This window comes from Ambystoma mexicanum, chromosome 5q, assembly GCF_040938575.1.
Source record: "Ambystoma mexicanum isolate Mex_15411 chromosome 5q, UKY_AmexF1_1, whole genome shotgun sequence".
Classification (NCBI taxonomy): Eukaryota; Metazoa; Chordata; class Amphibia; order Caudata; family Ambystomatidae; genus Ambystoma; species Ambystoma mexicanum.
The window spans coordinates 344,967,549-344,986,127 of record NC_090933.1 but is presented as its reverse complement, the minus strand read 5'-3'; the positions used below and the strand labels follow the sequence as shown (position 1 = coordinate 344,986,127).

Sequence of the window (18,579 nt, the reverse complement as noted above, 5' to 3'; positions counted from 1 at the left end):
GCCTTTATGGATCTCCCTAATGGGAAAGTGCCGGGGTTGGATGGGTACTGCGCTGAATTTTATAAAGAATTCTGGGACGCGCTAGCAGCATACATGCTTCAGGTTGGGGAAGAGGTGCTTCTGAAAGGGATCCTGCCTGATACTGCGTAAAGCAATTATCCTCCTACTCCATAAGCCGGAGAAGGCGACACATGAGTGCCGATCGTATAGGCCATTGACACTCATAAATGTTGACATAAAGATCTATGTTAAGAATCTTGCAACTCGGCTGTCCCCCCTTAATGACTCATATGGTACACCCAGATCAATCCGGTTTTATTCCAGGACAATCCACAGCGCCTAATATAAGGCGTTTCTATAATGCGCTGGCTCAGGTCTCACCTGACACCCAAAGAGTTGCAGTCTTGTTGGATATGCAGAAGGCCTTTGATACGGTCTTGTGGCCTTAAGTGCTGTCCAATTATGGGTTTGGTCCGAACTTCACCTCCTGGATTAGATTACTTTACTCAAACATTCGCCTGTGCTTTCCCCTACTCTGCAGCTAGATGGTGTTACGAGGCAGGGGTTCTCCCTTTTGACACTGTTGTTCGCTTTGATAATTGAACCTTTGGCGCACCTCATTCGTAATAAGTTTAGTGGGGCGGGCATACATTTAGGTGAGAAACCCAAACTGATATGCTTATATGCGTACAATATCCTTTTTTTATGTCGGGGGCCCCAAGGTCAACTTGGTGCGGGTAGTGGGAGCAGTGGTTGAATTTGGTTGATACTCTGGCCTCCACCTCAACAATAACAAGTCAGAGATGTTTCCATTGTCGGATGGCAAGTGAGGGCTGGCATACTTGCTGGTCTCTCTTGTGGGTGGCGCAGGACTTTTGTTATTTGGGGATCCATGTGGCGATGTCGGCCACCTTGGCATTTGATTTGAATTATAGGACCTTCCTGGCCGGCCTGAAGGTCAAACTATTGCTCTGGGGGCATATTCTGTTATCGTTGGCAGGTAGGCTGTTATTCAAGATGACTCTGCTGCTCAAACTTCTTTGTTACATAATGTTCCATTATGGCCGGGGCAGATCTTTTTTACTGAATCTTCTGGTATGTGCTCTTCCTTTCTCTGGTCTGGTGGAAAGGTCCAGATGAGGTGGGGACACCTGACCCGTCCATATGATGTGGGGGTGCTATCAGCCCCCGTCTTTGAGCCTTACACTTTGGTGGCACAGATTCACTATGCTACCCATTGGGTAGTTGAACAATCAGAGGGTTCTCACATTACGCTTTGGAGCTCTTGCAGACCGGCCCCTCCCCTCAGGTGCTGTTGCTTGGTGGCAACGTGTACCAGCACACACGGTGAGAGCGACCTGCAGCGCTTGAGACAGATTGTATAGGCGATTGGGTGCCACTGCTCTGTACGACAAGCTCCTCCACCTCTCTGGAATGGCTGCGGTAGCCCCCACTACAGATTGAGCCGTGGCGAGGGTTTGGAATGTGGCTGGCATACTTACCATAGGGGATCTGTATGTGACAAAGTGTTTTATTACATAGGAGGAAGTCAGGGCACACATTGCTGCACTATTTCCTCCTTAAAGCAGCGTTTTCTGCACGCTGGCCGGTATCTCCGGCGGAACCAGGTGCTCATGCCTCCTTGGCTTATATTCTCACCCATACATTGGGTAGAAAGACCATATCTACACTCTACAGACTGACAAAGTCACAAGAAGGTAGACAGGGACCTAATAGCAGGGAGAAATGGGATAGGGATTTGGCTGTTATGTACACGGATTTGCAGTGGAAGCATGTGTGCTCCCTTACGAACGGGGTGTCCTTCAATTCAAATTATCACCTTATACAGTTCAAAGTCCTTATTAAGCTGTATTGCATCCCAGCCAGGTTTTACCTTGCTGGAGTTAAGGAGTTCCCTAGATGCCATGGGCTGAATGCTAATCTGATGCATATATTATGGGAATGTCCCAGGTTGTCGGATTATTGCGGGGAGGTCTGCAAGGCATTAGAGGAAGTACTTGATAGACAGTTGCATCTCACAGCAAACACTTTTGCTCGTTCCTAGCAAGATCTGCTGAGCATTGACTATGCTGTGGTGGCTCCTTTTTACACATACCTTTCAGTAGTGTCTGTTGGTCATGACTCTATTATTGTGTGATGTACTGGTGTTGATGTCACGTGTTTCCAGATGGTTCTTTTCCCAAGTGCTTGTTAAAAAGTTTTGTTTTTTTTTAAACTCCCTACTTGATCTTCTCCTAGAAAAGGGTGATTTTGAGAGTTAGACCCTCTTTTCTTCTGAAGGTGGTCTTGGACTTCCATCTCTCAAGAGATCCATCTGCTGGTCGTCTTTCCTCTGCCTCACCCTTTCAAGATAGGAGAGCCATCGGCTGAATCTGGGAGGATCTGGTGCAGGCCCTCAATTTCTACATCTCTTCAACAAGGGAGGCCAGAATGGATGACCAGCTTTTCATTGGTTATGCTGGTGTCTGGGCTGGCAGCGCTGTGACAAAACGGAACCTGTCTCAATGGATCGTTCTCTGCATCTCGGAATGCTGTGATTGGACTTCAGGTTTCAGGGCTCACTCTACCAGAGAGCTGGATGCCACCTCGGCTCTGCAACATGGGGTTCCTGTTCTGGATATTTGCCAAGCAGATACGTGGGCTTCTTTGCAAACGTTTGCTAAGCATTATTTCTTGGATTCCATGTCTGGTCAGGACACTTGTTTTGGCAGGGCTGACCTTCAGAGTTTTCTGTTTTAGGTGGAAGACTTGTTACCTTCCCGACCTCCATGTCATTCTACTGCTTTGGAAGTCTATCAAAGATGAGTCATTGGGAGGAAGAAGTCTATTAGTTACTTACCTCTTGGTGGACAATCCTTCCACAGATTCCTCCCCACCCTCCCTACCTGCCCGTCTTGGCGGTTAGCTAGTAAACCTTGGTTCTGCTAGGGAAAAGGGATTCAACTGAGGTCATTTTTACATTACCGAGAGGAAAGTTATTTGTTATTTGGGCATGTATTGAGAAGAGCATGTGGCAGTGTGAGAGGCAAGGGGAAAGAGGCCAGAGTGAAGACTAGAAGGGGATAGAGGAAGGTGGATGTTAGCATGAGACACGGAGAGAGAAGTACGGCAGGAGAGAGGAGGTAGTGGAGGTTGGGGGAGTAGGAGGGGAAGAAGAGGAGCGAGATAGGAGTGTGAGAAAAAGAAGGGAGGAAGTAGAGAGAGAAAATGTAGAAGTGTTACGTAGAGAATGTTACACGAGACGATAGAGGACCTAGAAAGATCATATTGGGAGGGAAATGGAGGGAGAAGGGGAGGAAAGGAGTGGCGGAGTGCATAGAGGAGGCAAGATGAAGCAGGGAGAGGATAGGAGAGAGGCAGTGGAATGTTTCATAAAAATATCTGAAATTTATATTTTGCTCAGTGCATTGTTAAAGCATGCCTGAGAATGTGCCATTCATGATGTCACATCATTGGTACTGCACCGGAGCGAAGCCGCAGTGCGCCCCCTGGCCATTGAAATTATTTATGAAGCCTGTCTGATACCTGGAGGGTATCTCTAAAATGAGGAACCTGTGTGAGGAAAGACTATGTAATCCATCATAAACATTCTTAAAGGAATTTCTTCTCCTAGATCTGGTAACTTCTACTAGCAGTGTCAATGTGATGCAGGGTCTGCGAGTTTCACTGTGTGTTTTGTTAATTTATAAAGAGAAAGTTTCCATGAAGGTTTGACCCTCTTCTCTTCTAGATAGTCTTAGAATTTAATTGACAACACAACATTCTTTGTCCAGTGTTCTTCCCTCTACCTCATTCATTTAAAATCGAGGAGGGGGTCATATGCTGGACCATAAGAGGGCCTTGAGTTTCTATCTGGCCAGAACCAAGTAGTACTATTGCAATGGTCTGCTCTTCATAGGCTGAACTGACCTAATAGGGGAAAATCTACCTGGAAATATAACATTTCAAGATGGATTATTTCATGCATCAAATCCTGCTCTGAGCTAATGAGCAATGAAGTCCTGAAAACCTGAGGGGCTGTTCTACGAAAGTACAGCCTTCTGCTTTTGCATTGCTGAAAGAGGCTCCCTTGCTAGGCATCAGTCAGGTGGCACTGTGAGCATCCCTTCACATGTTCACTAAACATTAGCTTGACTCTTTGGCACGGCGGTTGCTCAAGTGGTGTGTCGTGTGCATCGAAACACGGAGGTAAAACTGATTTACTTGCACCCTTCATTCTATATAGTCTGGTTAAGTCTCTGGGAGTCTTTCAATGATGAGTCTGTTGAAGGCGCATATTCATTAGATAACCAGGATAATTTATCTTACTTTCCTTTCTGATAGATACTTTATTCCTCTCACAAATCTTTGTCCCTCCCACCTACCCGTCAAAATTGTTTTCACCTAATAAATATGGTATTTCTTCATACCTCTGCATCTGTGACTGAAAAAAGGGGGTGAAACTGAGGTCAAAGGGTGCATGCCTCTCAGTATGTATATCAAGGACGTCACTTCTGTGCGTGGATTACATTTGAAAGTTGTGGAGTCCATTGGAGCGGGAACACCTTACCCATCAGAATGGTCATTACCAAAGGTAAGTAGCTTGTTCTTCACACTGCTAAATGGATTTTATGTAAAGGCTGGTGTAATTTGAAAAATGATTGTTTAACAGTTCAATTGATTCATTTTGTCATTATGATAAGCAAACTGTTAATACAGCAACATGTTCATCACCAGGGAGTCAAAGCAGATAATGAACTGGAAAGAGCTTCTTCTGAATGTCTTGTAAAAACTGAAGCTTTGATAAAGCCTAGGAGGAGATCTAGCTCTGATGCATCTGCTCTCAAGACTGGGTATGTAATATGTTTCTAAGGAGGGCTATGAAAACGACACAAGCAATTGGGATGCAAAATATATTTGCCTGCTTGAAAAATGCATGTTTTGAAAAATGGCTTCACAGAATGTGTTAGAGATATTACGAATGATGTTGAGACTGAACATAGACTGACCTATTTGGGTGTATAGTTGAGTAATTTGGAATTTGGGGGGAGCAACTTTTGGTAGAGGAAACATCTGGTCTTTGGTCTCTGGGACTTTGATACAGTGGTCAAACATAGAGACGGTGGTGTCTGACTTAAAGGAAAGTGTTTGCGTCCGCTTCGATAGGAAGCACTGTAGCAATTGAAATGGGTCATAACCGCTATCCCACAATTCAGGCGGATTGTACAAAGTCAGAAATGTCTGAAATCTTTAATTAAAACATTGTAACAGCAACTTAGCAATGATTTGGAAATCCTTGTAGTTTGTGAATTGTAATCTCCTGTTCACGTTTTGTTTTAAATATACTTAAGGGGAGACCACCAGGTGGCGCAGACAGAATGGAAGCGTTATCCACCGCCTCCCTCTCAATGCGGCGAACAACCAAATGAAATGCACTAAAAAAAGAACCGATTTGAAAGGTAAAGGCAGGAACGGTGATCGGAAACATCAGGGAAGGCACCCTTCAAGTCAGAGGCGTTTGGGTGTAGGGTGAACGAGGCTGCCAGGGGAAACGAAACCCGGCCTGTAACGTCGCTGAGAGACAGGGGCAGCGGAAGAGCAGGAGCCCATGAGCCAGTGAGGGACGGAGCTGCTGCAGAAGAACAGGAGCCCAGCAGGGAAGCCGAGAACAGGTCCCAGTTGTCCAGCGAGGGATGGAGCTGCGGCTTAAGAGCAGGAGCCCAGCAGGGAAACTGGGAGCAGGCCCCCCAGACCCAGCGAGGGGCAGAGCCCCAGGAAAGTGTTCCATAAGCAGTGAGGAGGTGAGTGGGGGCATACCCATAGCCAGGGGGCCCAACTATAGACATTAAGGCAGGGAGCCTGACACAGCAAGGCTATCCCTGCAGCACCTGAAGAAAGAAAAAAAAACGGCCCACCCCCAAGTATTAACGCAGTAGCGTGGAGGAGCTAGGCCTCACATATTGCAGGTATTATCACAAGGGTGTGGGGAGCAGGCAATATCAGGAGAGCCTGACTATGGGCCCACATCTGAAGGAGAACAAGCACGCACCAGCGTAGCACCACACAAAAGGCCCTTGGGCCCCCAGCAACACCAGAACCCCAAAGAGGACCGGGGTCCAGAGGCAACATTGGAGTAACCCCCGCAAGGCGGCACAGTGCCGGAACAGGGGGCAAGGCCACGGGGACATCACCAAAAGGGGAGAATGGTCAGCAGCGCCAGGAGAGACTAGCCCCTGGCCCACTCCTCATCGGGAACGAACAGTGTTCAACAGGGGGGGGGCACACACTCACTCTGCCCCAACAGCCCCGGCAAGCCACCCTGTGCACACGAGGAGCAGGGGAAAGCCCCAGGGAGCAGAGCAAATCGAGGGGACAAAAGTAGCGTGACGGGCAATCCCCCCCAGTGGCAGCAAGCGCAAGCACAAGGGGGAAGCACAGAAGGGTGAGCGGAGACAGTGGAAGCAGCGACAGAAGCATGGACACCAGAAGGAGGGGGTGGGAGGCTGAAGCCACTGAAGAACAGTTGCATGCACTCAGAACACCAGCTAGGCACTAGGGACCACAGGAGACCAGGAAAAGGACACAAAGGCAGCGCAACATAGCCGGGTGGCCCCCCTGAAAAAATGTGCAACTAGGTGCCAAGGGCAGGCGATAAATGCTTATCAACGGTCTCTTCAAGGTCCCGCCCGACCCAGAGATGACCTTTGATAGATTCCACCGCTGAGGGAGCCCACCTAAGGGAACAAGGGCAGTGCTGGCGAAATGCCACTGCTATAACCAAAAAACTGATATATTACAGAGAGCCAGAGCGAAAGGGCTCATAATCTTTGTGGACACACAAATCCACCTCGATCAGGATCTGTCCTCCATGGCACTGAACACGAGAAGGGAATGTTGCCTTTTGACGCAGTAGCTTACTGATCAAAACATATGCTACCGCTGGGGGTTCCCGTTCGCATTGATCTTCGAACATCAGGTTGAGGAATACAGAGTCACAGTGCAGGAAGAGGAAGAGGGTCCTGCAACACTTGAAGGCAGTTGATAGAATACCAAACGCCACAGATGCAGCCAAGGATTCCAGACCCACTCACGGTCTAAACAGTGTCCGAGAAGGGGCCGACTGACAGGCTCGAGAAAATACAAGGGGTTTAACACACAATGAACACACCTGAGCCATCAGATGAACATTACTCATCCCTCTTGGAGGGCAGAACTGGCCTGGGAGTGCAAGACCCCGAAGGCCACATAAAGTGGCAACAGAGAGACCATCACAGAGTCCAGAGTTGAAATGTTTGGTTGTTGTTTGACAGTTGGACATCACTGGTTTCTTTAATTAGTGTCTTGAAAAAGGCAGGGTTGGTTCACAGCATGGCGAGGGGTCACTGTAGATTGGCCCTTGCGTTCTTTTTTTTTTTTTCTCTCTCTCTCGACGTCTCCGGGCATACTGCGCCGCTCGGGTCTCCAGTCTGATGCGGTACGCAAAATAGATCCAACACGGCCCCAGTTCTGTGACAACCTTATACGTGGAGATGACTGCACAACACCTCCCTGCAATTTGCAGATGGGAATGTCTCTCTTCCTATCTCGAGTACAGATAGGGAATACTGAGATGGGAGAACTTACAGATCCTCCTCAACAGACATGCTTGAAGACATATGCACGATCACAGTTTTAAAGAACACACAACCCTTCAAGAGGGACCAAAAATGCCCCCCCCCTCGTGAAGGGCCCAAAGCGGAGTACATTACATCTGCTCCTGAGGTCGAAACACCTGTGTGTTGACAGGCCAAGAACATGAGTAGTGTCATAAATACACGACCACACTAGTCCATACAATCACAAATATAGATTTAGCCATCCCTATCAGAAAAGTTAGGCTGGAGAAATACGATATATTGCAGTCCTGTTTTTTAATTCACAAACAAATATACATGTAATGTATGTTATATAATAATAATTAGCATCTATATAGCGTTACGAACCTTCAGGCATCTGAGCGCTGCCTATTACCCACGGTGTGTGGGGGTCTGCACAATTTTCTGGAACAGCACAGCTCAATGCAGTAAAAGGCGACACCGCTGTGACTGAATGAGGCCACACACAGATATATACTCCAAAACATATACATAGCAGTATCTGTTTGATCTACTTGATTGGCCCCATTATTCGTTGCTGAGCTGCCATTTTCACCCTAAACCCCAACCTTACTTTCTAAAGCTCGACAGCGAACCTGCCTGGACCTGTAGCAGCCAAGTTAAGTGTCTAGAGCCTGATAGATGGGTTAGTGTTATGAGTAAGTGCTTGCCACCAGCAAAGGCGAAGATTGCCAAACCACCAAAGGCTTTAGTCTTCGAATGGCAGGGTGGCATCTATCGGCTCTCACGCTAAACAGGCGGGTGTGGGACATTCCATCTCTCCTCCTTCTAATTCAAAACAAACTCTAATCACCACAAAGGTGGATCTCGCCAAGTCTAAGGAGTCCTTGAATAGTCCTGTTTCAACCTCATCTCATCCAATTTTGTTGTGAGTTCTCTGCAACCCCCTACTCCTCCCCACCCCCCCCACCCCCCCGTTGATAATAATTCTGACCCATATTTCAATGTAAATATGGGCTGGGACTGCACAGACACTGCTGATATTGTATCTGCATCTGCTTCTATGAAGGGTCCGGGTAACCCAGAGGATGATGATGTGACATTCAAAGGAGAATGAGAAGGTGGCGACGGTTTATGGTCTTTCCTTCGATGGAAATGCATCGAAAAGCAAATCCATCGAAATGCTATCTTTAACATGTAAAGGTACATATCTATCGAAACTTGTCCATCAAATATAGGAATGGACAAGTTTCGATGGCTATGTACTTTTAAATGTAAAAGATAGCATTTTGATGCATTTATTTTTCAGATTAAAACGTTACATGGAGCTGTCCAGTGCTGAAATATTCAAAGTATTTCGGCACTGGCCAACTTCATTTAACGTTTCATGATTTTTTTATTTTTGGGGGGTTCCCCCCAAACCCTCAAGGCACCCCCTAACCCAACTCGAACCCTAATTCTAACCCATGCCCTACCCCTTACACTAACCCTAAATCTAACCCTTGCCCTACCCCTTACACTAACCCTAATTCTAACCCTTGCCCTACCCCTTACCCTAACCTCAATTCTTAAATTAAAAAAATCCATCGAATATCCATCAAATTTTATTCAATGAAAATGCATTTCGATGGAAAGTATTTTCAATGAATAAAATTTGATGGAAATGACTTAGATGAATAGATTTTCGATGGAAGGTCTGGATACCGGTGGTGACCCACTGCTGGGGCCTTAGACAGCAGATCCTGCTGGCACAAGCCCTGAGAAGAAGCAAGTTGAATCTTTGTACAGCTGAAATTGGGAGTTGTGAAGGCATCATGCAGTACGACAGACAACAGACTTCAAGTTCAAAGAAACACTTTAATTGTGCTTATGTTAGGATGGCTAACCGCCTAACTTGTCCTATGCTGAGGTGGGATTTCCCTACCTAAATAAAACTAAGCAAAGTCTGAGTCAAAGAGATCAACTGAAGAATCTTTCTGTGTCCAAAACCAAAACCTATGCTTGCCCTCACAGCTAATCTATACAATGTGTAGGGATGTCAGCAACCAAAAGAAACAGTGTCCAACATAAAGTTCTGAGCCCCTTCGAGCTCACAGCTTCCTTTCAGCTCCCTTCCCCAAGCATAAAACAAAGTCTCAATTTTACCTCTCGAGTTCAGCATGACACTGTTTTAATTAATATTCAGAGTTCCCTTCCCCAAGTTCCCAGTAATATAGTTACAAACACCAAAGAGCCTTGAGACTCTAGCCTCAAGTTTGTAGAGGAGGAGCCAAGTACCTCTACCAAGAGCTCCGCCCCCATGTAGGTATAGGCGCGTTACAAATGCCATATCATATATCATATCATGTTGCCTTTATGTTGGGAACCAGAAAATTGCGACACATGCAGTACCAGTGAGGATGCCAATGCTGCAAGGAATTCTTGAGACAGGTTATCCATTAAGAAAACCCTATATGCATTCACAAAGAAATAATGGTCTTCTGGACAGAGTTCCGGAAGAAGTGTGAAAACGAATGAGAAAAAGGACTGGTAACATCATACGAAGCAGAACTGACACACACAGAAAATATACAAATGATGAAAGAATATAGACATTCTATAGAATCTGAAGAAAGTGTTGAGGATAAGCAGCATTTCGGGATCGAATTGAAGATGCTTGTGCGAAGAAGCAATGAAGAAAATGCAAAAGTAATTTCACACTTGTACAGATGCAGCAACGCAAGTAGACAAAGTAATCTTAAGGCTGGCTATGTAGTAAATAGATTGCGGGACGCGCCAATGTATATTCATAGGAATGTATAGAATCTGGATGTTCCACAATGCACTTTAGCAACCTTGAAACCCTGTGAATGGAAAGGGCTTGCGTTTGGCACAGTTGGAAAATAGCTGATGGCGAAGAAGAATTCAAGAAAGGCTGGCTGGCTTAGCACCAAGAACTGAGAACACCATGAGTCTGGTTGTCTATCAAGAAGCTCCAATGAACGTGAAAAAGAAACAAACTTCTGTTTGAAGTGGAATGAAAAAACACTGAAGGTGTCAAGAGTTCATCATTTAATAGTATTACATGCAACGAGAAGCTCTAACGTGGTCTCCAGTCACATGGTCAGATCAAAATAGACTTTGGGTCAAGCTACACCGAAATCAGAAGATAAGACCATGCCATACTCCCTTTTATTCTCAGGCATGGATAGCTTCTGCAAGGCCAAGTTGAAAGCCTAAGTATATGGCAGACCGCAGGAGTGATGATAGATGTTGGGCTAATTGGGTGGGGAGGCATGACCAGGCCACCCCTCCCAGCACCTGGGGTAACCAGCTTGCGTGCTGCTAGCAGGTGGAATATTCCAGAAGGGTACATGTATGCCAACCAATTGTAGAGGGCCACGTATTCTGTGTGTACGTGTGGTGCCCTGATGCCTGCGGGCTACAGTGCAGTAGAAATAAATAAATAAACCAGTAGATCGTCGTGTATTTTGTGAAGATGACTTGCACTAGAGGAGGGCTTGGTTGTCCACCTGATGTTAGAGACCCAATCACAACCCCTGTCAGTATGGAACATATACTTAGATGTTCCTTGTAAGCCTATCACTTTCCCTAGTAGGTTTTGTAGTTTGCCATGTAGTATGATGTCAATGATGATGAGTTTTTACTATAAAGACTGCGTTTTTTATGAAATATGTTGAGAGTTTGGTGTGCGACATTGGAGGATGTCTGTTGTACTCCCTGTTTTAGATAATTGCAAATAAAACAGTATCGAGTTTTGCCAACTTCCTGAGTCGGTTTGATAATTGATGTATGAGTAAGTTCTGCATCGCCATCCATCTCTTAAGTATTGCTACCTCATCTTAAAGAGCCTCAGGTCCTGGGGTTCAAGTTAATAAATGTCTCAAATCTCAGGGTTCCCTTCCCCAAGACTTCATTTCAGCAGCACAAATGTTTCAGGCCTTTGGGTTCGCTTCCCCAAGACTTCATTTCAGCAGCACAAATGTTCAGGTCTCAGGGTTCGCTTCCCCAAAACTTCATTTCAGCAGCACAAATGTTCAGGTCTCAGGGATTGCTTCCCCAAGACTTAAGTTTAGCAGCACCAAAGATATCCTTCGTTTTTTCCAAGTTCTTTGCCACTTTTGGTGCCCTCATTTATAGTGTTTTCTTTTTCTTTTAGAATACTCTGAAGTTTCATTTCACTTCTGTATTTAAGATGTAACAGTGCTGCTCTTTTGTTGGGTTTTCACTCCATTCGGTGTTCAAAGAAACATGGATTATGCTCAATTTGCTATTCAATTGGCACTGGTTGCACTAGGATTTCCTTTCAACTTGTAGTGTAATATTTCTTTAATTCACTTCAGACGAAAGGGCCATCTTTCAGAGAGTTTGTAAAACTTGTTTTCTCCCACACGCGACCACTCGGATACAAAGTATTCCCAGTCATTCAGTATTGGACAATGGATTGAATCTGAAACCTTCGGAAACGTGTTTCCTCAAACACGCGACCACTCCGATAAAGTATTTCTCCAACAAACTAGTTTAAATGCTCGCGCACCATGTTTCTTAATGGATTGAAACTCACTGGTCGCGTTCCGGGACTTCACAGCAGCCTGGATTGTACGGCCTTCTGCTCCTCAATCAGGGATGCAACTCCTGCCCTTCGGCCACCCCTGTGTCGATGTCCCACTACAGGGAAACGAGCATCTTGAACATGCATAAAAGGGACAGCCTCTCTGCACAGCTCCCTTCTTAATGTTCGGTTTGCTCCATGGAGCCCTAGCTCCCACGCCACGCTTGCACTGACCTTCCTGCTGCTGTTCTGTCGTTCCTCCACGCACAGGTTTCCCCGTTCTCTTATAGTGCTGGGCTGGTCTCCTTTTATACACCTGCAGCCCCTTGACAGGCTGCAGGTGTGGATGTCCAATCAGCCCTAGCTGACCACAATCAACGGGACATGCCTGACCTTTACAATTCTTAACAGGCATCTTCCTCGTCCCAGTACCAAAGTGGTAAGAGTTCTTAGTTACCTCTTCTTCCTCCCAGTACTGTTAAGTGTTGAATGGGGAGAAATGAGGGGCACTGGCTTATAACAGCCCATGAAGATGGGTGAAGGGTTGGGTTTGTTACTAATAAGGAAAGGGGGGGATACCATGTCCCTTCCGGGGGGCACCCCACTTCCAGTCCCCAAGGACCCTTCACCAAGGTGATCCTCCCTTGCTTCTCCAACCCCAGGTTCAGGATCAATGAGTGATGGCCTTTCCCAGGCCACCTGCACAGAGGATCCAAGGGGTCTAGGAGTGAGAATACCCTCGGGTTTCTCACAGAGTGCAACAATCGGACAGGATCTTGGAGTTCCTCACCCACTGGATGGCCCTAGCAGTAGCCCACCCAACCCTTCCAATCCATTGAACCTATTAAACTCCAACACAGATCTCGTCAAGTCTTTGAGTTCTGTCGAATACTTTTGGCCTTGGTGGACAGCAAACTAGCCAAGGAGAAAAGTGGCATATATAGAAACGACACCAGCCCACCGAAGTCTATTTTTCATCACGGCAGACATCCACACCACCAAACTACAGAACACGTACAGAAGGCACACCCATAACCCACAACCAGCAGAAGAATAAGAGTGGCCCAAAAAAATGACTAAAATCGCTCTACCTTACAACTTGCCTCACAACGGATGGATCACCAGAACAGACATCATCCATACTAGCCAGCGGGATATCGGAACCTCAAAGAAAAAAGGATGAAACAGCTGGAAAACTGAGGAACCACACCATCACCCGTACATCACCAAGCAACAAGGGAACATCTGCCATCACCATTCTTAATCTGAGGAAGAGCCAGAGCAGGCCATAAACCCAATAAGAAACCTAACCGATCTGTTGAACGACGAAACTAGAACAATTGAACTCGCTCAACAACCCACACACGATGGGGAGAACCACCAACAAAACCACCCAAATACACAAACCAGAACAGAACAAGTGGCCCGAAAGACGGAACTAGACTACAACCTAATCAATGCCAGATCAATGTCCAAACACGCAATCGAGATCTATGACCTACTCTGTGACAGGGCAAATAGACATCTTTTTCATCACAGGAACCGTACAAGCTGAAAACTACAAAGAAATCCTACTCTGCTTCCTATCAAACAACTTCAAATGCAAACAAGCAAGCGGAAAAGGAGGAGGACTCGCGATAGCCTACAAAGAACACCTAATAATAACAGCCGACCTTCTAAAAATCCATAACTGCGAATCCCTCGTCCTTCACTTTACCATGGACCCACAATTAAACCTTACATTCATTCTAATCTATAGGTCTCCGACCTGCGATGCAAGGCGACTTCAACATATGGTTCGAGGATGAGAACTCCAACTCACAGAAACGTTAATCAAGCAATTCGACACCATGAACCTCTGACAGATGGTGAAAGGAGTGACACACACAGCAGGAACAAATTCCCAATCAAGCACAAGTCATACATACACAGCAGACCCATCATCCAGACAATTCACCAGCTACCACCAACCCCAGGACCGGCTAACAAAATGCACTGCTTCCAGCAGATGTCGAAAGAAAAACGACTAAGTTTGGTAAATAAATGCAACATGGCAGGTTCTCAGATGGACCCCTGCCCTCCGGACATCTACAAATCTATAATTACACAACAAATCTATCCTTGTACAGGACACACCATCGAAATACTACCAAAACCTATACAATCAATACCTTTCAACTGGGAAAGTACAAAGAGCTTTCAAAATAGCCTACATCAAGCTTCTAATCAAGCACACAATGGGCGATGTGGAAGACCTCTCAAACTATAGACCAATCTCTAAAATTGAAATCCCCGGCAAAAATACTAGAAACCTATGTCTACGAACAATTACTGGAGCACGTTGAAAATAACCAACTACTGGAAACAGTATGTCCTAAAGATGAATGCAGACTCCAAAATCAAATCAGCACTAATATTGCTCAATCTCTAAGCTGCCTTTGAAAACAGTCAACCGCAACATCCTAATAAAAAGATAATAGGGCTTGTTGACACAGCACTGCTCTGAATTAAATTGTTCCTCACAGAAAGGACAGAAACGATATGGTTAAAGCCTTTCAAATACACACCACAGGATTCCTCCTGTGGAGTACCACAAGGCTCCTCACTATCGCTGCTTTTCTTCAACATCTACATGACACCGCTAATCAACCTCATCAAAAGACAGACTAACATGCTACAACTGCGCAGACAATACACAAATCATCTTCAAATTCAGCGACATACAAGAAGAGAATGCACCCCTAGGAGAGTGTCTCAAAAAGCTCTACCAGTGGATGAACATTAACAAACTCAAAATCAATGCAGACAAACCTGAAATCGTGATTACACCGAACGAAAGTAAAAACAACCAGCCCATCCCATGGCCAATAGAACTGGGAAACCAGCCGACGCCATCCAAAGCTGTAAAAAACCTTGGAATCCTCATGGACAACGAATTAACACTTGAACCCCAAGTCAATGCAATAATCCGGAAATGCTTCTTCCTCCTATAAACCATAAAAAGATCCTACTGTTCCTCTCCTTCATGCACAAAACACTGGCCATCATATCCCTCATTATGTCCAGGATTGATAATGCTAACAGCATACACCTTGAAATGCCGGAATACCTAATGAGGAAACTACAACGAATGCAAAACGCAGCATTCGGACTTCTCAAACTCAGCAGAAGAGATCACATCACTGCAGCTCTCAGGATGTTACATTGGCTCTCAGTCAAAAGAGAATCTCTTTGAAAACCCTGTGCATGACGCACAGAGCAATTCACGGCCAGGGAGCCGACTTAATCGAAAATAAATTCTCCATCTACACCCTGGGATCCTGCAACGACATCCGTTGTGAACCCAAATGGTCCCGGAAGAAGAAACGGGCAGTTCAGCATTCTCCTGCTTGGCCGCAAATCTACAGAACTCAGTTCCCAAGGAAATACAACAAGTGGAAGACCATACAAAATTCAGGAAATTGCTGAAAACCTAGTTCTTCAACTAGGAACACGACAAAGCCGACTGAACGAGGTCCTCACACCTCGCAACCAACCAAGCAAAGGGAAAAGGAGAAGTAACCAGAAAAACAAGAATGAGTGATAGGACCGGAAAGAGGGTCACACCACGCCGGCCCAACGTAGAGCACCCGGAAAAGAGAGGGTGATCAGCTAGAAACACTATGGCTAGGGAAGAAGTCCAAGAGAAACCCAGAAAGGAAATAAGAAAGGGAGGCTCACCCTCAGGCATGCCACGAATAAGGGCAACCTAGAGGGAACTGGACTAAGCAACAACCACGCTACCACTAGAAAATTAACTTTCCGAACGAAATCAAATTAAGAACACCCTGCCCTCGCTGATCACCCTCTGGGCTGGGAACAGGCACCTAGTCAGAATTGGGGGCCTCCCCTCAGAGTTCAGGCAACCGACGGAGTAGCAGTGTAGCGCAGGACCCATCACTGCACAAGCGACCTTACTGATACAACTATAAAGGGAATACGGAATAAAGGAAGGCACAACTAATCAACCGGAAAGTTTAAGATCAGAAATGGCCATAAACAACCCAAACTAATACTAACGATGAACCCTCCGCATACACCTCTGACACACTTCACTAAAAACAATCAGAACTCCTCAGCACAGCAAACCGCACATACTTCACAATGCCGCAAAAACAAGACCTAGCACACACAACCTTGCACAACACTGCATGACGTCCGCCTCCCAAATCCCGCACCCAAGCTCAGTGAACGGCGCATCCGAACTGAAGCTGACAGCACATCATAGCTCCCTTGCGCTTTCTCCTGCTCCTCCCACTAACTTTATTCCCCCCACCCCTCTGATTTTCAGAGAACCGCCAGAGCGCCGAGAGACCACGCAAATGGCACCTGTGTGGTGGTATAAAAACCTTGAACATCAACACCCTTTGGTTGATGGGCTCAGCCGCAAAATGGACTAACTATTGGATTTTCTCCAAACGATGAGGAAATTCACTCCTTCAGAGGGGGAAATGCTATTCTATCTGCACGAAGTACGGCTCCAGGTTCTGGTTCGAAATACCCACTGCCAGTATCGCCAGCAAACCAAGCCCATCTATAACAATCAACAGCTGGCTCAATTATCAGTCCTCGATTCGAACGTCACAGCATCAATCCCATAGAGATTGTAATAGAGGTTGCAAACTGCAACCAAGGTCCAGGTCACAAGCAGAGGGACAGAGGTGTAAGAGCAAGTTGTGCCAAAGCAGGCCTGAACCAAAGTGCCACAGGCTCCGCTATATGCTCAGAAGTAGAAATCATCCGGCCGCCCAGAAAAATGCATGAACAAGCTGCTGGATACTGCTGCAAATGCAGGCTTGATGTGCCCCATACGGCCAGCAATGCCTTGGCCCCTCCGGAGTCGATGGAAATATGGTTTTGTACTAAGGAAAATCTATTCTAGACCATATCTGTAGAGGCCTATTCAGGCTAGAGACCATGGGCAAGGACATACTGCAAGTGGTTGGAAGCATCAGAGAAGAGCGCATTAAAGATCAAATCTTAATATGGAAAAGTTTAGATCTAATCAATGATCTAGTAAATCTAGGTAGACCAAGATGACGATTAAACCTCTCCAGCAAGAGGAGCAGTAAGTGCCTTAAATCCAACAAACATGCTAGATGCAGCTGTGGCAGCTGGCATCGGCACAGGGGAAATGGAAATACAAGAGGACCTTCATTGTGTGCCCAACAGGAGTTTCAAGAAGCAGACCCCAAAGAGCAAACTGTTAAATTGTCTGGTAATGGGACTAGCAGCAATTTACAAAATCTACAAGCGTGTGAACATTACAGGGCCGGAGCCCTAACAAGTCGGCAGTAAATCAGCCTGAGTGCAGATTGAGCCATTAGTCACATTTTAATTTCCAAACCCTATAGCAGCAATTGTATCAGCAATTCTAACAGCGCGCATCTTTATGCTGCCCAAGAAAAAGGAAAGCCGACCCGCTAGATGGCTGGAGAAAGAAGAACTTGATCTGCACTCCAAGGGCTGCTTCCATGGTAATAAAAATGCATACTGGAGAAGATTAGACAAATTATTGAGGGAACACCTGGGCATTATCGAGAATTCTTACCAGATGCTACCCCTGCTACGAATACGGTCAGACTATGTTCTGTGGAGGCTGCAGTATGAGAGCGACATATTCTAGTATTTGTAACATATTTTGGAAAAAGCGCGAAACTCTTTCTTCGCTAGGCATAGGTCTTCCTAGATAAAGGCACCCAACAGTGCCACCTTCTTGAACATTGGTATTTGCCCACATTTGCTCAATGATTTAAGGAAGGCAAGACACACTTATGGAGTTTAGGGATGAGTCTGGTTAACTGAGACGTCTTGGATCAGCCGAAATCATGGATATGGCTCCCTCAGCTTTGGAGAGATCCTTAAGCAGCTCGGCGAAACCTGAACTGCCTGCCCAGACCATGGATCCAGTCTACAATACAGCTCCTGGACATCTGCGACGCGGTTTTATACCGATCACTGCAGAAGGTAGGGTGCCTTATAGTGCTATCCTGGAACATTGCCGGTCTGAAATCTAAGCTCTGAGACCCTGAATTCAGGAGACCTGAGATTTAGGTCTTACACCCATCAAATTTTCAAGGTACTCAGTCTCGGCTACTCAGAATCAAAGAGGGAGAAACCGTGGAGGTCTTGTTATTTATGTTAAAACTCTCTTAGGCTCTACATGTAGCTAACAATCCTTCTTCAGTACGGTGTTAAGGGTCAACATTTTTGTGAAAGGCCTTGAAGCGTGTGCGAACTGTCTTTAATTTCTAGAACGCCTCGCAGTGCAGGCGATTGGGACCTGATGTTCTTGCTTTGTTAAACTGTTTGGACAGTCCAAGTGCTGATCTTTCTAAATGCTTTATGAACCATTTTGTAATAGTAGGGGGAGGCTTCAATGTAAGGCTTGGT

General features: G+C 45.9%; 1 protein-coding gene across 5 annotated transcripts in view; it reads left to right on the top strand.

Moving 5' to 3' along the window:
- Nucleotides 1-18,579, top strand: part of CEP192 (centrosomal protein 192) — a 2,773,731-nt gene that overhangs the window by 2,673,351 nt on the left and 81,801 nt on the right. For all 5 annotated transcript variants that reach the window (XM_069620824.1, XM_069620822.1, XM_069620821.1 and 2 more), the window contains one exon: nt 4,738-4,853. In XM_069620824.1, coding sequence (XP_069476925.1) covers nt 4,738-4,853 — 116 coding nt within the window. The remainder of the gene's footprint in view (nt 1-4,737; nt 4,854-18,579) is intronic.